Raw genomic sequence first — 25,385 nt, 5'->3', positions numbered from 1 at the left:
CTACTTTTGTTCGGACTTGCGCCGATGATATATTATTATTATTATTGTTGTTCCCATTTGATATAATATTTGTCGGGTATAGTACAACAAAATATATTGAATATCATACAATAAATATATTATATACGTCATACAATATACTACATACTAGATTAATTAATGTAATGCGTATGCGGTGGTACATTTGAAACTCCAACGAGGTGCATTTAATTTGAGTTTTTTTAATTCCAAAATCCCATGATACAGAATAATAATACATGCATAGTTAAATTGTTTGTTATTCATATGGCACCGTTAAGAGAATCGCCTAAAAATCAAAATCCAGCAATAATTATAATAATTTATAATAATTACGTATTATTTTAGGAAGTACAAAAAATTCGCGATTTTCATTGAAATTATTTTTTACTATTTTTAATTTAATAATGCAGCATTCATAATATATATATAATATATATATTTATATATCATATGCATTAATATAGCAGTCACGTACATAGACACAGCGTTTTAGGCGTGCGCGTGTTTCGAATGGAAAATTATTATATTATTTTCGTATTAATATATAGTACGAGTACACACGTGCAATAATATTATTAGACGAATTGAATTCGGATGAATTTTAAACCGTTATGTACAGACATTGGTATACTATGTATGCCTGCATATACCTTCTATACATGAGTACATACCTAATAATATTATATTATAGTATAATATGATTTTGTACGATTACATATATGCAATATTTATTAAGCAAAATGATCTTGACGGTATTCTAACGTTTAAATTGGTTTATGTATGTACCTATATATTATAATACGCGTAGAATACAGATACGACGAAACATGCACATAGTATATTGTAATTGAAAAAAATTGTTGGGTAGGTATGTATATATATATATATATTATACTGCACAGCGCATACCCTATGTAACATCGCTATATTATATTGTACTGTGACCGAAAGAAATTTACCCGGAAGGCTAGGACGGGGAAAAAAAATAACAAATATGAAAACCTGCAGCAGGTAGGTATAGGTATGTTATTAAATTACGCAAGTAAAAAAATTGTTTGGCACGGGACCAGCGGCGAACGGGGTTTTGGTAACCAATGACATAGGTGCGGATAGTGCTCTCTTGGCGCATAACTAAAATATAATATATATATACACACACACACACACACACACACACACACACACATATAATATGAGCGTGTGTGAATGTACCTACGTATTCATGTGCGTTAGTCATGGTAACGGTACACGAGCAAAGTGAATGATCTTCAACATCAACAACGTTGACCAATCGCGAGCCGATGATCGATCAACAGAATATAATAGGTATAGAGGATGGCTGAATGTGCACGGAAAAAAATAACCGCATAATCGATACGTGCATGTGTATGCGCAGGCACGAGATAATCACATATATATACGAACGGTGTACCTGTACGTATATAATATCCGTTCCCCGTACGTATGTCTTTAGTGTGTGTGTGTGTGTGTGTGTGTGTGTGTGTGTGTGTGTGTGTGTGTGTGTGTGTGTGTGTGTTTGTGTGTGCGTGTGTGTGTGTGTATACGCGCACAGCTTATACTCGCTGTATCACCGCGACCTTGTGTTTTCGCGTACTTATTATTTTTCCGCGATAGATTTCGATCGCGATAAATAGTAATTTTTTTTCCCTCCCATCGCCGACGACGATTTCAAGCCGAAAGATTGTTTGTGGGGTGGGCAAAAAAAAATAAAAATCGTTACAGCAACGCACGCCGCGTTTTACGCGGTCGACGAAGTCCTACAAAAGTCCCGACGACGTTTCGTGCGAACTTCTTGCCGAGTCTTTTTAGCGAAAACTTTTAATCCTCTTTGTATACGACTATTATATATTATACGAACTAATTACGATGAATTCCGGAAAGTGCTCGATGAAAAGTTTCGACAGACGCATCTTTAACATGGTCTGATGAACAAATCGGCTTGAACATTTACTCCTCGAACTTCGGTGTTCGTATAAAATGTATAAGCCCGACGAATATGCCTGAGGCGGGAGGGAGGTTTTTTCGTTTATAAATTTTAATTCTTATACATTATTATTTCGTATTCGCCGAGTGTATGGGTGAACAAACCTATTATATTATAATTAATTGTACATGTATTTTGTCATCCATTTGTATTAGAAATCAATAAATAACAGGGACTTGTGTTGTATACTCAGAAATTGAAATTGAATATAGGTAATAAATGATCGCAGTATATAAACAATAACCTATAATTTACAGACAAAAAAATTAAAATATAGTATCGATGTCAAAAATATAATAAATTAGTAAATTATATTAATATACTACTTGTAAATTTAGTAGTAGCAAATTGTATAGTCACTGTAATGTATGTAGATAGTAGATACCTATGCCATCGGATATAATAACTATTATTTGACTATAAAATATTATAAATATGAACCAAAGTGTTCGTATCCAATCAAAATAGCGTTTGTGTCAGATGCAAATCAAAAGCGTAGGTACAGGTTTAATAAAAACAATATAAATATTTTAACGTAATGCGACTATGCAAGTAATATTATATTATATAGACACACACACATACATATTATATACTATAATATATTAAAATAATATCACATCCTACGGGCTACGTAGGTGTAATATACTGGTTGTAAAATGAATGATTATTTTCGTATATACTTTCACTGTACATGAAAGTTACACATATATTACATAATAATATATCAATACCAATAAATGATCTATTATGCCTAAATAGTATTTCCTCGTAAATCGTATAAACCATATAGTTTAAGCACATTATTATTATTTATTATACCTATATATTGCGCGCACAGGTATTTCAAAACGTATCGCACACGGTCATCGGAAGTAAGCGCACGTAGTCAGTTCGTGTCGGTATACTGTATACATACTGCAGGGTAGAAATTAAACGCAGAGCGAGTGGCGTGAGAACCCGGACCCCGAGGACACTATAAAACTGAAACATCCGGGACCGTTGATAGATAAGCAGCTGATCCCGAATTGAAAAAAAAGTGGACTCAACAATTTACCCGAAAGATTTAAATCCTACGGTTGACTTCAATGTCGTTTGGACATCAGTTAATAATCAGTTTAGTATCAGTTATGGTGGAAAACAAAATTTTCATTTAAACTTTCGGCCCCGCGAGATCGTTCACCCGCGTTCCTAAAGGTTCCTAAAATGCGTGTAACTTATTTTTTTCATACAATTAAATACCTAACCTACTAATAATGTTTATGAATTGGCACGACGAAAATTGATACTAACAATGAGTTCATTACCACTAAAATACTTGATTATTGACTGAACGCTTATTCACTAGATATTTTGCCTATAGTGACTACAGGTTATTCAACCTGCTAAGGACTTGCAGGCAATCCATAAATTCACGTTTACGTTCGAGTGTATAGACCTCGTGCTGAACCGCATTCACAAAATTGCAAATGGAGATATTTTCGTATAAAAATTGGCTAGTTAAAAGCTATCCGTTAAAAACTAAAACTCCTCGATAAAAATTGTCATATTCGCTGAAAAATCATGCATGTCGCACCATTCATCTGTGACCAGAAGGTGTGTAAAATAATCGTTTGTGTTATGTACATTTCTCTATATTATCACGGTGAAATATAAAAATAATAATTCGCGCATGGTAGCTATTTATAACCTACCTACTACCTAGGTACTGACAGTGTTGGACAAAAAAAATAATCGATCATGACGTGTGGTGTAAGGGTCGACCGGGAAAATAGAAAATCGCGCTCGGTTCGAACACTGACCTGGTGCGGTGGTGGACGAGGATGGCGTCGAGTTGGTGACGGCAGCCGTCGGCGGAGGGGGAGGTGGTTGAGAGGTGGCCACGTGGCCAACGTAAGCGGTGGGCTGCCGGTACGTGGAACTGGTGCACGGAGATTGGACGCGGACGTCGCGGAAAGCGGCCGCGGGAGTGGACGTGGTCGTGTCCATGGCCACGGAGGTGCAGGGCTCGTCGCCGAATCCCTGGGCTGGCGGGTCGTGGCTCTCCGAGCCGGCCGTGTCTGTGGTCGTGTCATCGAAAAAGCTCAGGTTGAACTCCTCCGTGGTGCCGGCGCCAAACGAGACGTCGGCCGTCAGCTTATCGGCGGACGGTGCGCCTCCCAGCCCCGCCGCTAACGACTGATCGAGCTTGAACACGTCCATGTTGTAAAGATTATATATGTTTATATATAGGTGTGTCGTCGTATGTCGTATGATATTATGTCGTGGCACGTTCACGAAAACAGACGACTCCAATAGATGTTTGTATCGACGACGGCGGTGGCGGAAGCGGTGGTGGTTCAAGTGCGACCCGTGTCCGCCGAGGGCCGGTGGTCGTCAAGTGACGGCACTGCGACGGTGGAACATGTCGGTGGTGATGCTGCTCCGGCAGGTGGTACATCGCCGCCGCCACCGTTATACCGCGGTGGGATTTTCGGGGCTCGGATCGGCGAGACGCATTTTCAGATGTTGGAAAGCACGACGATAATTCACGGGCGAATTTTAAAACCAATATGTCTAACTTCGCGACGACAGGAAAATACTTTTATAGAAAAACGCGCGTACATACAGTATAGAATAATGTAGACCGATCGAACGCGCGCCCAACTCGACTGTTTATAAATATAACATATACACATAAATTACTATCGCTGTTATAATAATATATTTATTATGTATGCGTTCTGTGCACGTGCGCGTACCCACGATGACTGCACCACTGGAGCACAGATGTCTCACACGGACACGTCGGCCGGCCGGCGATGGTACGCACGCAGAAGACGACGACGACGACCGCGGCAGGTAAGCTACTACGACGACGACGGCGACTACTACTACTACTACAACTACTACTACTACTACTACTACTATTAATAATAATAATAATACTAATACTAATACTACTAGATACAGAGAGATACTACTACACTACTACTAATACTACTACAACAAACACTATAATACGACTACGATCCGGCCGCCGTGTAAGCGTGTGCGTGCGTGCGTTGGTGCGTGCGAGTGCTGTTGATAGTTCAGTGACCGACGACGACGACGACGCTGCCGCCGCCGCCGTCGCAGGTTGTCAGATGAAGTGGTGGCGGCAGCTATGCAGGTGGCGGCGGCGGCGGTGCACGTACACATAAGCGGCGCTCGGGGTTCAGTGGGAGTGCCCCGCGGAGCCTCCACCACCGCATGATTCGCTCTAAGTGCGCTCTCTGGTCGTCGTCGTACATATCCGAATAATAAAATATGCTACGACAAGCGTGTGCTGAGCGACAAATACCCTTTCGCTCCATCTCCAAGTTTTCTTCCGGTTTTCCGGTTTTCAAGTTCACCGATCCACTTGGAACGCACAGACCGAATGTCGGTGCGGGCAGGCGCGGACTGGTCGGGTGTGCACTTCCGACGGAGAGTCTTTTATTATTTTTCGAAAATGTTACTATACGACTACCGCGGATTTCTTTGGGGGAGAAGCAGGGTGAATTCTCTGCTTTAAAATAGCTATCTAAGTAAGATTTATTTTTGTACAAACATATTTACACGTACAAGTTTATTCATATATCTTTCTCCGGATTTTTAATACTAGTTGCTATACACATTGCTTAAACTGATAAGAAACATTCATTAACTAAGTATAATAATTACCGAAGAGTACCTATATTGTTTGCTTAAGCCGACCGTCAACACTTCTCTAATTTAAGTTTATTAAACTATTCAAGTATGCACTTTTTGGGTCAATTGTTAAAAATATTTTATAAGTTATAACTATCGTATAATATAAGAACCTTTTCACGAACAATTTGATTCGACGCAAAATATGATATTGGATTATTGAATTAATTATTATTTAGTCCAACTATGAGTATACAATATTCATATTAATATAATTTTGCAATGCAAAGTCTAGCTAATACCGAACACCCCTGCAAGGGTGAAATATAGTATTTGTTTATCGTTAGCCGTTTATATGTAGGTATATTGGGTTTTAAGTTTCTGTGCAGAAACTGCGGTGAAAGTTTCCACGTTTAAACAGTAGAATTGTTGACGTTAAGCGTGTAATACATAGAGCAATAAATAATAAATATTAACAATTTAAACTCTTCGTTTTTATGACGAATATAACGCCTTTCGCACCCTACCAAATAACACCGTTACCGACTATAATACCAATACCATTGCAAAATGCAAATCTAGCGTATTATACAGAAGACAAAAATAACAATTCATAATGATAGTTTATAGTTCATATCATATAGTACACGTTAAACAGGTAGGTACTAAAAATAGTCTCATTTGTTAGTCGTCGGTGGCAAGCTGTAGGCTGCAGTATTTTACCAAAGAGTGTTACTTGAATTTGAAATCCCTAAGCGGCTATGTGCACTGCCTATATACGAGCACACAAATATTAAACGTAGGCAGCTACAATTAATTTTAAACAACGGTCACTAGTGATTAATATTGGTGAAACGATGAAATTATGCGCACCTCGCCCCTTGAAACTCGATGCGATGGCCGGCGCGTAATCTTATTCGGAAACGGCCGACGGTCGGACGGCTGCAGGAGGTGATGACGATGGGGTTCACAAATATTCGTACAAGACTCTCTTTCTTGGAATGTTTATCCATGGTTGCACACAAGTACACGACTACTATGACTTATTATTATAGCACTCACTGACGGTGATTAGAGAATGGCTTGATTTATGATATCAATAATCCAACGCCATGTGGAGCGCACGAAGATAACAGCCGACGACGATCGAAATTGTCTTACGATTGAGCGTGTCTGAGTGACAGACAATATCGCGGTTATCGGAGCGAGGGTGTCAAGCGGTATTCGGTTACGCGGTTATAACGACGACCGCGTTGGTAATGCTTAAATCACGGTCGTCACATAGAGTTTTACACTCAACGTGGATTCGTGGAATCTTTAAACTATGCCGTGAAAACCTTGTGAATAATAACTTTGATAACAGTAAAAGTTGGACAGCGATTTCCGAAAAAAAAACTTGGCACCCTTGGAAATTTCAGTATTGAAACTGCACTTTATCGGAATTTCTTTGGATTTGGCTTCACTGGTTTCATCTCGCAATATATAAATATTATACTACCAATTTTGCACCGTTTACGTATGATTTCTTCGATGCGATGAGTTTATCCACATTTCACCGACGTTACTATTTTAGTCGTTCCGTCCGATGGAACGACGTAGTAACGCATTTAATTACTCATTGTTACAGATCCTCCTCCGTCTTCACCGTTAAGTAGAAAAGTATAATTGTGGATAAAAAAAAAACACTTTCAGAAATTCTGTATTTTTGGCTCTCAAGACTTTCGTATAAATCAATTTGGGTATATTGTACTCAGCGCGAGTGCTTGCTAAAGTATAATGTAGAAAGCTGCAATTGTTAAAAAAAAAAAAAAGGAAATTGTGACAACACGACTTATGGACCGTAGTTTCGAAAAATTCTCTTTAGGATTGTTTCCAGCGAAAAATACGAGTTGCGAAGAATAATATTAAACGACGTTAATTTATTGTTTTCGGAGACTTTTCTTTTTAGTGAAACACCGAGCCAGCTCTATGCTGATAAATGTTAACCTTACAATCGCTTTAATGTTTACTTATTCTTAAAATAGGTACTGCTGAACATATATTTACAATCACAAAATGCTGTACCTGCAATGATAAATTCATTATTCAATTTTATGTGATAAATACTGATCAGTTGATAAGCATCAGTCTTCTTTTATATTCTTATTTTTGTGAGAAATCAAATATCATAAAGAAAATGCAGTGTTTCTTTTTAGTACCGGTACATTTTATGGTTAAATTGTTTTTATTTTATCGTGCACCTTTAAAAATGTTTCAAACACTGATATTTAAGTCCAAAATATATATATTAAAATATGAATATATTTTTTAAGAATAATATTGTAGTGTAAATACATTGAGTTTTTATTAAATTTTATTTTTAGTCTCTATATTTCCCATTCTTAATAATATTACTCAAATATCAATGAAAAAATTATTTTAAAACTCAATATTTTGTAACAATTGTTAAGATAGAATATCGTGTAAATAAAATACATTAATTTTTGTTCACTGTTTCCGTTTGTGGTTTATTTAAAAGATTTGTACTTTTCATTTTACACATTTATTTTTGTTTTATTGCTGAATAGAGCCACAACGTCAGTATATATAATAAACTATATACATACCATCACTTTTAAGTATTGAGGGCTGACAAATAAAATATTTCAATCATTTCGTTTTGAAGATGCATATTAAATTATATTTTTAATTCACACAAAATTACTAACTATATAAAACAAGCTTCAAAATCTTACAACGAAAACTTTACGACTACATTCTAAAATCATTAGCTGTCATCCCAATAAAATTCTGAAAGATCATAGGTACGATTTGTTTGTGTAAATAACAGATAAATTATGCAGTTTTACGTACCACCATAATATCATAATCGTTTCAAATATCTCAGCGTTACATAATTGTATACATGATTATAATATATGTGAATACATTTTGATGTTTTGGACACGTTTTAATTAACTCGGTGTTTGTTATGTGTTGGTATTGACAAATTCGAACAATTTTGTTAAGTTCAGTGGTTCACATTACACATTTTAGAAAAATATTGTGACACGTTTACTTTATTTACATTTACGATGCAATAGATCTTAGAACTTTTGGCGAAACATGTACAAAAATAAAAGAACTAGGCAATATTGTATTGATTGTCGATTTAAAATAATGTACTAATTTATTTTGGAAGTTATGTTTTATTAAATAAATATCTATGGGAGATAAAAAGTTTAATTAGCCGTAATTCTTCGCTTTATCTTATGCCAAACTTGCAAATGTTACGTACTAATGCTACCGATAATACTGTCTATATCGGAAAACCAGTTTTTCTACCCAGTTTATTGGCTCCTTACTAATAATTACATGCAGAGCACACCGCGTCCATAAATTATATTATAAAATAAAAATATGACAAAACGTGTACTGCACACTTCAGAGGCTAAAGAGTGTTATATAAATTTAGAACTTCGTAAATGTAATAACTAATTTAAAAAAAAAAGAGTTTTACAGAAATACATAGACTGCGTGTTTGAAAACCAGGTAAAACTTTAACAATAATTTAAAATATTATTTCCGACAAAGAAATTTCCAATGGGTTTTATATATTAATTTATGATTGAATATATATATTATATATCCAATGCGCCTATATTATATACAAAGAAGATATTTTTATTAAAACATTTAAAACGAGAATACCTGACAACCGAATGCCGTCAAATAAAACGACATTTTTGAATTTAAATTTTAAATATAATCGAAAATATCGGTAACGTAATCAATTTTCCAAAGTATACTATGTCGAAACACACTTTGGTAAGTTTAATATTGAAGAAAAAAAATCTAGTTGTCCATTTAAACATATTTTATCGTTTAAGTATTTTATGTTATTTCTTTGGGAATGTAGCTGCGTTTGATGGCATAAAATAAAAACATTATATATATTTTACAATAAACCTGCTTCGGATGGAATAGACGCGGTTGTCACTCGAAAGAACTTTTCAAGGGACTCGACGGTACCTATTTGTTTATAATTAAGAATACGTATATTTCCTGTAAATTACTTTTGGCGTGCAGTACCTATATAATATGCGATAATAACGCGTTTTACGTTTAATTAAAAACTGAATATAACCACCGTGGCTCATCAAAATCCTTCATAATATAATTTCTAATGTTTAATTCGGTAAGTACATCAAAGTTAAATTAGGATAAGCATACATTTAAACACGGACTTTTAAACGTTGTTTATATTTTATAGTGTATAAGTAGTCAGTATATTTTTTGTCTAACGTATTTACAAATGGCATATTACACTATATAACATTATTATTTTAACGAGATATGAAGCTGTGTGTCTTGATACTTTTCAAAATACAGCAGTACATTTACACATAAAACGAAACAAAATGGTACATAAGAAATTTGAATAATTGAAACTTATGAGTACATGTAATACATATATTGCAATGGAAATTAATGTGTTTAGTACTACCTATATACCGACCCATATGGTTATAATATGGCTATGAATAAATATACCGTAAAATATTGATGTGGGTACTCACTTCACGAGTAAACTGCAGCCGAGTTATAAATTATTATTATTATTATTATTGCATTGCTCTAGTGTATATTACCCAAAACGGTTTGCCTTATAATATGACTTCGCCATGTAAATAATACAAAATATAGGTAGGTGCTCTTACGCGTGACTGCAGTCGTGTATAGGTTGCAGTTTAGTCTAGAGGGATACACCGTATACACACTACACAGGTTATCCGAAATTAGCCTCAGCGCCACGGCTGTTGACATAAAATTATATCCGACACGAACAAGTTCGACTAATTTGTGAAAAAAAAACCCATTCTACACAAACGTCAATTATTTAAGTCTACCAAATCAATGGACCTTTTGTGTGGAATGCAGATCAAAAACAATACCGTCGAACGAAAAAAAAAAATACAGCACGGCGTCATACAGTGTGGGTACAAAAGTGCATGTCTTGGCGTTTTACCATTTACGTAAACGTTCGCTTATATGTGTAGGTACGACTGAATCCATTTCGGCAAATTGTTTGCGCCGCTAAACGTCGGTTGGTGTCGAGCGTTTTTGATATCAAAAGAAAAGAATAACAAGTCGATGGGCATCCCGCGTCCGATATAATATTATTATGAGACACGTTTAGTCGTAGTGTGTACGATTAGATGCTTTCAGTGATGCGATGCAGCAACGATGTAACTAAATATTACACACCGCCACACCGGTCATCTCTCCCCGCGGTTGTACTCTGAAGAATGTTCTAATATATACGAATATTATGATTATCTAACGACTAGTCTCGCGGAGTTATTGGTCATTTCACCTCGCAGCTATAAATAGCTTAAATAATAAATTAAATTATAGGCATGGTATACACCGCTTCGTTATACGCACAGACGCATAGTTAATATTATAATAATATATCTATCAAATCATATTATTAAGTATATTATGATGCATATTGTGCATACAAGTATACCTATAACAAGTCGCACGTGTGCTCAAAGACAAGCGGTGTTAAGTCGGCAAGTGCCAATACTCACATACAGGTACCTTCCAAAACAAAACATGAACTAGTTTAATATTCAGTATAGATTTCAATGCCGTAGAGACGTACAGGCTTATAATCATTTGAATTGCATTTTCAATGATCTAATATTTCCGTGTAGGCCGCGCACCTTGAAACGCATTTTATAGTGAATTTTAGTAAATTTATCGACGGTACAACAACACTACATTGATCGTAATTAATTACCTATATAATAAGTACAAAGTAACTGTCTAATATTAAGAAAAATTGAAATTTTTATGCTCCCCGAAAATTTCAAAATTATAATGATTGTATATTTATTTTTCATTTAGTTTTTGCGATTTGACACAACACATTAGTTCATAGTTCATTTTTCTCATATTTTTAATAATCAAAATAGCTATGGTAAAAAATGTTACGAATCCGCCACGCCTATACATTCGTCAGCTCGTAGACATACACACATGACACATACTATGACTACATGCTATGAAATCTCAAAAATATTTTTTGTGCGCTCGTGTTAAGCCATATTTTTCCTAACCTTGTGTGTGCGTGCCCGCTGCACTTTGCAAGCCATATTAGTTCAACAGCGGTATCGATATTATTAGGCAACTTTACCTAGGTAGCCAGGTAGGCAGGTACTGTACAATGGTCATCGAGGTATACGTGGTATGCGCAGCGAAATAATGCCGTATAGACAGTCACGAAATAAGCACCTCCAAAAAACGACCAATGAAAAAGGGTCAAAAGAGTTCAAGACGAATTAAAATAATGAAAATGAAATAAATTATGTTTTTTTTATTAATGGTTATTCCGTAAACCGGTTGTGTCTGGAAAACAAACTCGTATACCGGTATGATATTTTTTCAAACTTAAATAATAAACCAGTTTTGGTTCCGAAAGAAAATATTTTTGATACCATCCACTCATTTCTTCCAGCGAATACACACGAATATCCAAGTAAAAAGTGCAGTGTTTATATTATGTATTATTACATTACTATTTTAAACGGGTGTGTAAAATAATGTTATTATAGCTGAAACGAGTTAGGTATTTAGTAATATATTCATTCAACTAGGTGTTTTGTACAAATTAAGACTGACAAATATACAAAAAGTCTTATGTTTTAAATTATTTGTTATTAATTATTTTTAATGAATTTAGTATTATCCAATTACTAAATTGCATTAGCTGTATCGTATATTATAAACTATAACTAACTAATTATATACAAATAGTTGTAATCAACTTATCTGTTATTATTATTTGACAGTTTGACACTAACGTTTTATACCAAAAGCATCCATCAGACGTAAATAATGTTTAGCATGAAAATCAAATCTGGAAAAAACTTTTATCTGATTTGCAAAATTAAGGACCGAATATTTAATATTTTTCTAGTCTAGTAGAACATCTTATACACTCATTACAACTATGAAATTATTTTGATAATTATTAAATATAATATTCTGAAAAGCTCGATTATCTTTTTAAGGATACAAATATTATATTATAATAATATATAAAATACATAATATATTCATAATGTTTGGTATTTTTCATCATTTAGTATTTGAACTATCATTAAACAGCAGGTAGATATTCAAATGTTTTTTTTACAATACAAATTATAATTTAGATTAGTACCTGACGTTTATTTAACATCTGATAATGGTCTGATGATACAAAATGGATCATTTCAAAATAATTATTTCAACAAAAAAACAGTACAAAAGCACAGAAAAAGCCAAAATTATGTACTATAGAAAAATGTTTTTTTTTTAAATTTATATTACTACATGTTTTATATAGCTATAAACATATATGGTTATATTAGCCACAAACATTCATAATTATTTTCAAATACTCTTTCGTTACGTAACTATTTAAATATTAAAACGACACTGATATCGATATAATTAAAATAATTTCAACAACATTTGAAAATAATTTTCAAATATTCGTCTACTTTACAAATTATTAACAATTAATATGCAACCAATTGGTAAATGGTGAATCATTAAATGGTATATGAATGCAGAGCAACGATAGAACTACGGAGTGTTCAATCGTCAAAGCGGGTGAAAGGCTTTCGCCCGGCGTTTCAGACTGGCCAAATGTGATGACAACTTTCAATGGTAAACGGGACTGCTGCGTGTGTAATCGATAAAGTGAGCACGTGGATATAGTGATTAAAAAGCACAAGACCGACAAGTCCTCTGCCGAGGAACCGCAGCCTACGGTGCAGACCGCGAAACCGGACGTTATAGGCCTCACCGCAGTGACTGCATCGCCTCCGCTTCGACAAGGCGGTCGTCGAACCAAACGAAAGTTCGAGAAACCGGAAATGGACACGAAGTCGTTTCACGCGAGTAGCTACACTTTAGCTGCAACACTGGGCCCGCTGTGACGCGTCCAAATAAAAACGGATCCCTGCTAGTCCGATCTGGGCCAATGACCGCCGTGGATCTTTATAGATTTTGGCTGTAGGCTACTACATGGTTAGGCTAATATCGTGTCGTGTGTCAAATATCAGTCGTCGGTCGGCGATATGGTCCAACTCGATGCAGTGGTATTGGATTACTGTAACAGTCAAAAAGTCGACGACGAGCCAACGACGCTGACGGCCACTGCTCCCACAGTCGATTTTTAATACGAACTCCAATAAATGAGCGTTTAGTTTAGCGTTTTAGGGGGGTTAAAAATGATGATGTCATATTTTTACTCTACATAAATGTATATCTCTCGTACCAATAGTGGACGAGAGACGAACGTGTCGATGGTACATCCTAACACATACCTAACTTAAAGTATTTCAAACGGCTGCCGTCTGCTAGTCCGGATCGGTGGCGGTAGCGTCGTCTTAGACTTTCAGAACAGAGCGAGAGCTCCATTTATGCATTAAGTTTTAAACTATGATTCAAATTTGTAACTGAATCGTAAAAATTATAGTATTATAATAGTAATCTTTAAAATAATGGAGGAACTTAATAAAAAAAAATTATACTTCATTCACTATTTTTGTATTATGTAACTAATAGATAACAAGTTTTTTTTTGCATATACATATTTAATACTAATATTTAGTGCATAGTTTTTATGTGCATATTCTATCGATTTTACCTTCTATAACTTCCAAGCTTTATAGTTATCACTATGAGCTTGACCCCATTGTTGAACTGTCAAAGTATACTGCGGTATACCAACACCGATGAACGGAAAATCGGAAGTACGATTGGCGCAGCTGGCGCCTACCAAGCACGCTAAGCTAAAATCTCATGTCGGCTTTCAATGTTCAACGATTTAATGTAATGGATATGTTTTATATTTATTATATTAATGTATTATTCATATTTTTCTATTTCTTTCTATCTGATCTAAAAACTGAGTGGCCGAGTTTAGTTTATTGGAATAGATAAAGTGTCGATGATTATTCTATAAACATGTGCTATATTAATAAATTCTAAACTCTAAAAAGTCTTATAAGCTTAAAGTTTAAAAAAATAGTACAGAAGTGTAAGTACAGTAGAATTATTCATATCAGTAAATAACATTAATAAAAACATGAACAATTATGTTAATTACAAAATGATTCTGAATGGCACTTGGGTTATATCTATGAGATAAAATAATAAATAACGAGAAATCAAAACATTCCCTCTACAGTCTACGGCTGTGGTCGGCAACCGACCATACTCTAAGGTATACAGTGAACTGTCCCAAAACAATGTTGACAAAAAGAACCAGTATAGGTAGTTAATATATTTTTATCTAATGAGAAATATAGTGCATTTTTACATCACACTATAGTACTGTAATGCTACAACGGTGTACCATATAAGTGTTGAATAACAATATTATCAACAATTAATTATAATCGATTGAGTTGTTACATAAAGTACGAAGAAGATTTAATTAATTTAATATCCAATATATTGAACAAAAATAATACCTTTAAGGCTTTAAAGTGTAAACTTCGTGTCAAAGCCTTAAAGAATAAAATAAAGGTATTATTGCCGAATAATATATTCGTATAAAATTAACAATAATATTGGTTACTATGGAAATGAAAGCAGCGACAGATACTATACGCGTATATCAGGCATTATATAAAAAAAGTTTATACAAACTTAAAAATAATAATATAATTTTGTACAGCTTTGAAAAAAGGAAAATCATGAACAATACGGTAACGGGATTTCTTTTCATACATTATAAAATATAGGTGGATTAAGTTTGTTTAATAATTTTAGAAAGAAGATAAAATAAAAATTGTTTTTAGTTCCTGCTATATGATTAATATTTTTATATTGTTATTTCTATATAAAAATATAATGTACCTACAAAATATTTATTAATATAAAAATTACCATAATATTATTTATTGATAAAAACATTTGAAAAATAATATTTCTTTTAATATAAATTCATAATAATTAAATTGACTGAATTTTCACCATTGATACAAGTCATACAAATGTATACATAAACATCCAACCGTTATTTTAAGAGAAAATGAAAACAAATGACCTTAAATAATTTATATTATATGTATGAATTTCAAGCAAATAAAAATCAGACGAAATCAAATACAGACAATGCAGCCAAATTTGAATTTGAATGAAATTCCATAACACTACGTAAAACTCTCATATTTTGTACCACTCTTTTCATAATAACAAATTCAAAAGTCAAAACTCAAATAGAAAAAATCGAATGAATGCCCATCCATGTCAGACCATAAAAGTCAAACATCACTATTAAAGTAATAGTAAAAATATACTTAACATCGAGAGATTTATAAATTACAATATTCAAGGTTAAAATACGTTCATCAGAGGAAATTAGCTCCCCTATGTATACCAACTACAAATTTATTTCAGTTAATAGTGCTTATTTACCGACATCACATCTTATGAGTTTTGGTGAATTTAAGCTTTAATCATTAACATCTCCAATATACCAGTCGTATAACAGCAAAAACGGTCAATAAGACCCTTTTCTCTATCTCTATAAAGTACCAACAGATTTTAATTAATATTCTTGTAACACTAACATTATCAATATGTTTAATTTATTTAATAGTCTATAATGCATGCCACCAAATAATTCTAAATACTAAATTTCAGGCACCCACCATAAATGTGTTTACGATTAGTTAGAATTACAGTTTTAATTTTATCCTTTATATAATTGATACAAATTGGTACGCTATATTATTTAATAGATTGTTTCAAAACTTAATAGGTACATAATATATTCTGTATAATATATAAATATGAAATGAGTTTTTTTACAAACAGATAATCTCAGAAACTACAGAATTCCGAACCACTGCACTACCGTCTATTAAAGTCATTTATTGAGACTCGAAGAGTGTTTTCGGCTTCTTTTTTCTAACTTTATAAGCTGTTATCAGGTGGCTCAAACATGGATTTCGTTTTTGATCACGAAAATCGAATAATGTTTTGTTTGTACATAGGGTTACCATTAGTTACAGAAATACAATTTAAAAAAAGAAATTGGTAGAAATATAGACTCACCATGTGTTGCTATAGGATTTTATTATGATATCAACAAAAGGCAATATCCTTATGTTTATAACTTATGGACGCAAAAACTACTCTACAGATTTTGACGAAAGTTTCAAATATTGTTCTTAGATATATCAAAAAAATATAGAGTAATTAGAACCATGTTCGAAAATATACCAATTGCTATATATACGAGTATACATCCAATCAACTACAGGCGAATTTCCTATCTTAGTTGAATTAGTTCCCAGAACGAGATACTCCGGCGCCAATCTTCCCCCTGAAATGATGAGGCAATTACGCTAAAATCGAGATTCTGTACCAAAATAGCAGCATATTTGATGTTTCTTCATTTTTTCCTGGTTGAAGTCGTGTTATGCAGCTAGTAAATTGTAAATATTAATTACTAGATATTTGACTTATAAATCAAATTAATACGAATTTCATTACAACCTATTTCATTAGTTTCTCGGTAATTTTTGAATCTCATTCGGAATATAGTGTAATACGAAAATACTGCGTAGCTCGTCAATACTATTCAACCCCTCAACTCTGGCAATAGGTACATAATATTACTCGCATTCATTTTCAATTTTACTTACAAAATAACTTCAGCTGCTATAATATTATAATATTTTGTCTGAATTGCAATTAAACAATTACATGATTTTAATAATAAACTTTCATAATATTTTTTCATCAATATAAAATACTATTTAATTATAATTATAATTATTTTTTATAATAGGTATACTGACAGTGAAAGTAAATACTTTATTTATTTATCGTATGAAGTGTTTAGATAATGTTCACAAAAAACTGCTTCCTAAATATACATTATCAATTATTTTTAATTATATACTCACAAAATAATCCGAGGATTACAAATAATTACATAAGTATTCTTCTCCTTTGTGGTTGTTTATTTGAATAACGAGCATTATTTGTTTCTCTTTAAAATACGATATATTTACTACTCTTCAATTTTTAGTGTTTTCTAAATGAAATGCTAAAACACTTTTGTCAGCAGTAATGTATACAAACAGTGCCTTGATATGTGAACTAACCTTCAGATTATTTAACTAATATAATCAAATTAATCAATTGTGTAGGTTATTAAAATTAGTTAATTGTACTAATTAAAATGTTATGTTACTTAAGGTGTTTCGTCCCCAAATTATACAAGCCACAAAGGTAGGTATTTTGCTTTTAATTTTAATTCAAAATAATTTTAAGATAATAATATGTATAATTTATATGTAAACATTTTACACAATAGTTTTATATGTGTTAAGAGAAAATTTAATAGTAGGAACCCAGACAAGTGCTAATAATGAGATAAGCCTGCTTGAAATGATTATGTGAATTCGGTGATGCATGAATATTAATGGAAATGGTATAGGTAATGCAAAAATTATATTGACGTTTGACGTTGTTATAATTCTGATTAGATATAAACCATATTAATCTATAATCGCATCGGTTTTATCATATTAAATATTGATTTTGTATAACATATTTTTGTAATTTTGTATACATTCAAAAGTATTTGAACGTTAATTGAAAAATATCTAAATTATAAAATTTGGGGTTAAAAAAATATTTCATTAAAATAAATCATAATCAAATAATTTTACACATTAATATGTTATTTAGTATAAACCAAAAGGTGTAAGAACATTTAAATATCTTCAAATGATTTAAGACTTAAAGTCCATAAAATCAAAACTGTTATGTTTATGTATAGTATAATAGTGCTTTCAGAATCTTAAACCATGTGGTGACGTCATGTACTGATGAATATAAATTGTAATATTAAAGCAATTTTACACATCTATATTATTACTGAGAATATATTTAAAAACATTATATGTACGAAGTCCGTGGAGTTTCAGAAGTAAAGCTCCGTAGAATAAGGTATATTGGCTATAGCCTATAGGTATATCATAATAGATTAAATGTAATTATTAAATAACGAAATAAATACACCTAAATATAGTATTTTGAATTATAATTACCTAAATAAATATATTTAAATACTGCTCATTTGCGTGTGTATGATTGTTTATGTAATGAACAATACAATAAAGTGTATCAAACTAATAAATGAATTGTGGTTTGAGAATACTACTCAAATAACATTATTAATATTAAATCAACTAGCATATTAAATTATATTACATAAAATTGATATTGTTAGTCTACTAAATGAAACCATTGAATCCTGAAAATTCGATTTAATAAATATTATATTGTGCAATCGTAAATTATTATTACGAGAATGGGAATTTTAATTTTTGAGTTGAATGTTTCCATTATTTCATTTGAATATGATAGTACCAAAATGTTCACGCGATCGAACACAATAAATTATATTGCTTAAAAATTACATTTCATTTGTGCATTAATGTCTCATCCAGTTATTTAAACGATGAAAAACAGAAAATTACATAGGTACCTAAACTATTTATATTTGATATTTGTGCGTGATTTCTTAAGCAAATTAAATTGTATGATTGCATTTAAAATATTTCAATACGGTAACTGTAACAATGTAAAACAAAAATGAGTTGCTAGTTACATAATAACACACGACTTTGGTTCTATTTGTACAACCTATACACATAACAGATAGACGTACGAAAAAAACGCACACAATTTTCAATCACGATTTAAGATTTATAATATATTTTTATTTGAAAACTACAATCATTTACACGCATGATAATATTTCTAATGAAACAGACGTTTAAAAATGTATGATCATTATGATCCATGCTAGGTATAATATATACAATTTTCGAAACAATACATTTGATTCACCACACCTCTAAGACCATTATTATTTAAAGTCGTGTACCTACAATAACTTGGCTTTCAACAGAATCTCTCCCACGTTGATACAACTTCATAATCAACGAAGAATAAAAATTTGTCTAATCATACGTGTGTATGTGTGTGTGTGTGTGTGTGTTTGTGTGTGTGTGGTACTGGTACTATGTAAGCATCAGTGGGTTTATGCATATGCAATGTACCTATATGTACAAACTAATTCATTACCAAATTTTAGTATTATATTAACAACCACGAAACTGTTTGCGGCCCTATTATATTATGTTCTACAATGCGAAAACTCTAGTTACCCGTCCGGAAACTCGAAATGTTGTTTTCATAAAATACTTAGTAATTTGTTTTCACTAGGTACCTACATTTTCTTGTATAAATTATCATTTAATTAGAATATTAAATAACCAATATTTTACCGCGACGTATTCGTACCCGGAATAATATTATATATTCACTTAGACAAGCAAAAGCCATATTAACTATCTTAATTTCTGAAAAATAATTTATTATTTTCAACCGGTGGTAACAAATTTAACGATTTCAGTTATTTTTTAAGTTAAAAGGAGAATTGTTTTAATACGCAAAATGCAAATGTTTGTTTGTTATGAAATTTAAATTAGGTTCCCTACCTATTTGTTATATTATTATGTCAAACTAACAAAAGAATCTGGGAAATTGAATTTTCTATAATATTACACACGTTCATTTACAAAAGCCATATTATTATGAAATGTGGATTATTGATCAAATTGAATACAAAATGTTTTATTCATAATATGAAATTTGTTATACATTTTCATTGCCTGAGTTATTTAAAATTTATAATATTTCTCTGTCAATAAAATATTTTTTAATTTTTTAATATGATTCAATATTTTAAATAGGTGCCGAGCAATGAAAACGAGTTTCTAATTTTAACAAATTGAATCAACAAAAGTTATTATTTTTATTATCAATTATATAGTTTACTCTTTATAATTATTTTGATATCTGAAAATTCATAGTTATATATTTTTGAAATATTATGAAGCGAACTTTCTCAAAACTAATATGAATTATAAAGTAATTATGTTAAAATGTTTTCATTGAAACGAGTTTAAAATTGTTTTAGAAATTATCAAATCATAAAATATATACCTACTTGACAGTACACAATAAACATTAAACATAATATAACATATTTCGACTTGAAAAAAAAAATTTACACACGACTAGTAGACAGTTAAGTAAGTACCACGAATATAATAAAAACAAAATTATAAAATCCAAAACTGTCCTATGTGATGATTTCTCATAATACCATCGATAATTCATAATATGGCTTATGCCAACTTCTCTTTAGATACTTTGAGATTTAAGAAACGATAGATAAACAGAGAATAATCTATTTAACCTTGTTAATTTTAATATGAGATACAATAGTATCCGAATAGGAACCCACAAGCTTTCTTTGATTTTTCAATTTTGAAGCATGTTATGAACATTTTTAAATTGTGAATTATTTGTTAAATTATGAAGTGAATTTTAATCGTTACTTAGCTGTTATTTAGCGCGCGTTTGGACACCGAATAAGCGACCTATTTTGAAGTGCGAAATACTTCGCGGCGGGTTAACATTATGATATTAATACTGCAACACATCTTATAATCGGTTTATCCTCGTATATATTGTTAAGTAGGTACTTGCACTTCAGTATCACACGTAAACGTATTGATTTTATGCTGAAATATATAATATGTGTAATATATATAATATGTAGAACATCAGACTTGTAACTTTTGACATTTAAAAACAGTTTCAATCGGCCTGCAGCATTATCAGAGGTGTTTTTAAAGGTGTAATAGGCAGAGGGCTATAACCTAAGAAAATATATTTCATACCTAAAATTTACTGAATGGGATGATAATATAAAAATCAAACTATCAAAAATATACATAGACGATCCAAGCCACATTTTAGCTAAAAAGGATCGTTCACAAAAATTGTAATAATTTGGAATCAATATTTAATGTCATGTCTGATAACGATGAATAAAAAGGTCAGAATCAATGATATTTAGTTTAAAAAATGATCCATGTCACAGATAAACTTTCACGCAAAAATCTTTTATTTAATTCTTAAATTATAGTGTCAAAGACTTTATAGTATAAGAGGCTTCTCCAAAATTCTTCTGGCATGTTCATTATACTGCATCAATACTATAATCTGTTCCGGTTATAGAAATATCTTTAAGCGCTATCTTTAAGTAAAATATTTTCAAACTTTTTTCATTTTTTTTTTTAGGATTTGTAGGTAGATACATCAATATGTACATTAAATCTTTTAGAAATTGAATTGTGCAGCCACAAATATTTAAATAATCGTTCGTATAATTATGCATTATAATTAGCCGAGTGCGGAGTATCATTTTTAACACAGTGACGCTATTTCATATATATATAATATATATAACGTTTATTCGTATTGTTACAAGGACGCGTCATTGTCGTATTATGTAGGTATACATCGTAAAATATGTGTGGGGTGCGAATTGCTGTTTCAGCGGTCAATCCAAAAAAATGGCGAATTAAAATACGAAAAAAAACACACGTCTAGCGTCACAAGGGGCATATAATACACATATAGGCATACTTATGCAATCTGCCGCACTTTGTTGCGTTTGCGTTGAAAATACTTTCAGGGGTACCAAACATGTACGTATTATATTGTGGCCTATAGTCGGCGTGGCGACAGAACAAATGCAATGACTGGGGAGACGACGTTTTTGCGCTTGTTCGTTCGTCTGAATGGGTTTTTTTTTTTTGGTGGACGATTGAAAACTATGCCAATGATTTCGCGAATGATGTCACCCGATATTTGTGCCCCCTTAAATGTTCTGACGGCCCACTCAAACTAAAATCTCCATTCGTGTACGCCTAACGGCCGATAATCGGCAGACAATCGGCACGAGTGCACGACTGTTTGTGCAGTACAGGGCGTGTGTGTCCGTAGAGGATTTGTACAACTCGCACTAAAACAGTCTAATTACATCGAAATATTTCATATCATTCCAGATACGCCCTACGCACACACGATTAAACGCACACGTTTATGGAGTACAGTCGATGGGGCGCAAGTAAAAATTATTTTTGTATACTACTAATATGTATTCTATTTGTCGGCCGCGAATTTATAATGCACTAGGGAGGTGTATATATTAGGTAAGTATACCTACCTATATGCGTTATTATTATTACGACGATATCGTTGTGATGGCGACGATGATGATGACTATACGACGACGATGACAGACGCCGCTGCGGCAAAGTGCGTTCACCTTGCCAAAAATTATTATACGATCCGCCCGTGGCTGCGCGGATAATGCGTACTTGATGATCTGCCGCCGCCGCGGCCCGGTGATTACCGGCTGCGCGCGAGATGAACAAACGCCAAAATAGGTGCTGCATAATGGCTAGGTTATAAGCGGGGGAGGGGGTTAAAATTACACACGACTAGAGAGAAGGAAAAAAAAAAGCCGCGGAAGAAAAAACCAGAAATGATTATATTATATTGTTATTATTATTATTATTACAATACGTGCGAGTATTATCGCGCGATACGTAGGTACCGTCTATATATATATATATATGCGACCGATCATCAATCTAACTCGCGCACACGTTAACGTGTAATCAAATCATATACATCATTTATACATATATAGTGTATACTGGCATATACGTGTACGGAGATTATACTTGAGTATGGTTGTATGCATATAGTATTTAAGGTGTTTGAGCGAATAATATTGCGTTTTGCACATCAGGTATAGGTATATACAAGTACACATGCGGTTGTGACGGTGAAGACTAAGTCGATAATCATGTTCCATATTATAATAATGATGGTTAGAATCACCACTGGCTCACCTCTTATAGGTATACCTGGTCTTGTTATTAGTTATTACTTATTACTTATTACTTATTACTATACCTACATGTATTTATATTATACTATAGTACTATTATTATTCGGTATTATTATCATCATCATTATCAACGCGGTTTACCTGGGTTCCTTATGATCACCGAATCGATCAGCTTGCCTGTGGGACTCGACGGTAAGGACGTGGGTTCTTTCTTGATGCTATAACAATAACAAATATAGAGGAGACAAATTAAAATCGTGTGTATTACGATATCGGTAGAGAGCGGAAAACAATCTACTTTGTATATAATATTATTTAAAAATCGAATCGTATCGCTAGCCCTCCCGCCAAGAGATACATCAGATATTACATCTAGTTGGAGTACCTACATATAATATAATTGTATGATAACATAACACATTGCAATAATGATATTGCGCTATAGGTTTATAGATAACAGAAATTGGCGATAGCCAATAGAAAGAATACGTCATTATACATACGTGCGCGAAGGGTTGAAAGTTAAACCATTGATGGAACAAAAAATGTTTTTATTTCTTAACTATTACATAATATAGTAAAATACACTCAGTGGCGTAGAATACCTTAAGTCATCACCCACTCTCCCTTTGAATTGGGTTCACAAGTACCTTATAATTCAAAATTTGAAATCGATTTATATTTTTTAACTTCTAATAACAATCACCACAAATATAACTGTTAACCCCCTCTTTATAAATTATCCTCGGCACACATCACGTGTCGTTTCACATGATTAGGATTTATTATTTCCTCACATTAGACGTGAATGGGCCTAAAAACTAGTTCGTAAATGTACGGAAACCGATCACTATTTGCTCCCAAAATTACGATTCGCAGTGTGTAGATCATATTTTGAAATGTGTCGGTTTATTATAAAGAAATACTATTTTGTGCATCGCAATACGACTGATGGAATTCAAGCGCACTCCGCTGTCCACTGCGGCCAATAGACTACACCGCTGCACTTTCAGGCTCATCACATAACTCGATAACATTATTAGTGGGCACTCAAATGTGTGTGCGTACGTATTGTATTATATAATTGCTATTAAGTATAGGGGCACACGACAGTATAATATTATGAAAGAGACCGATGTCCATACGACATAATATGAACGTCAGCGTGCAGTCTTACCTGATGGTGCTGACCGACGGAGGGCTAAGCGGTACCGACGACGACGAAGACGACGACGAGCTCGTAGCCTCCATGAGAGCCTCCAGACATACCCGCACAGAGTCCGGCGCAACCCTCGCGACACACTACGCGACCGTACGACAGTGTAGCAGTGGCGGCGGCGGCGGTGGCGGCGGCGGCGGCGGCGGCAGTAGTGGTAGTATACCGTAAGTATAGTACTGGACGCGGTGGTGCTGGCGGTGGTGCCGGCGGTGGCGATGGCGGTGGCGACGGCGGTGGTGTCGGTCGTATAGTGGTTGTAGTAGTGTGCGTGCGCCAGCTAGTGTTATGCTATCGCAGCGGGACCGGCGCACGAGGTGGCACGGCGGCGGCGGCGGCGGCGGCGAAGTGGAATACCGTCCGCGCGCGCAATACCGTCGGCCCGCGCCGCACGCGCTCTCGAGCTTTTCTCGCGATCGATAACAGCCGGCACAACAATGTAATAATACGCGAGCTTACGGACGACGAAGAGCCGCAATTGTATATATACGTGCTGCATAGAAACGCAACGAAAGCGGCGGGCAGACGGGCAGCAGATATTATGTTGCTATCATTTCTATTTTATATTTTCCCCGTCTCCACTCCTCCCGCCTCCGTCCTGTCGCAATTACTTTGCCTTCGATGCCGCCGCCGCCGCC

The 25,385-nt window shown here is 33.5% G+C and overlaps 1 protein-coding gene across 2 annotated transcripts in view; it reads right to left on the bottom strand.

The window, feature by feature from the left end:
• Nucleotides 1-24,875, bottom strand: part of LOC111027307 (ecdysone-induced protein 78C) — a 62,683-nt gene extending 37,808 nt beyond the window's left edge. Inside the window, exons 1-2 of one of the 2 annotated variants that reach the window (XM_022305642.1) lie at nt 24,709-24,875; nt 23,673-23,749 (exon numbers count right to left, since the gene is read on the bottom strand). In XM_022305642.1, the coding sequence (XP_022161334.1) occupies nt 23,673-23,749; nt 24,709-24,782 (151 nt within the window). In that variant the 5' untranslated portion in view covers nt 24,783-24,875. Of the gene's footprint in view, nt 1-3,828; nt 4,900-23,672; nt 23,750-24,708 lie in introns of those variants that run through there. The other variant, XM_022305641.1, reaches the window with a different exon arrangement.
• Between the last annotated feature and the right edge of the window lie 510 nt (nt 24,876-25,385).

This window comes from Myzus persicae, unplaced genomic scaffold (assembly GCF_001856785.1).
Source record: "Myzus persicae strain clone G006 unplaced genomic scaffold, MPER_G0061.0, whole genome shotgun sequence".
In the NCBI taxonomy this organism is placed as follows: Eukaryota; Metazoa; Arthropoda; class Insecta; order Hemiptera; family Aphididae; genus Myzus; species Myzus persicae.
Note: the sequence above shows the minus strand (reverse complement) of the source record. Positions and strands in the feature narration are given on the sequence as shown.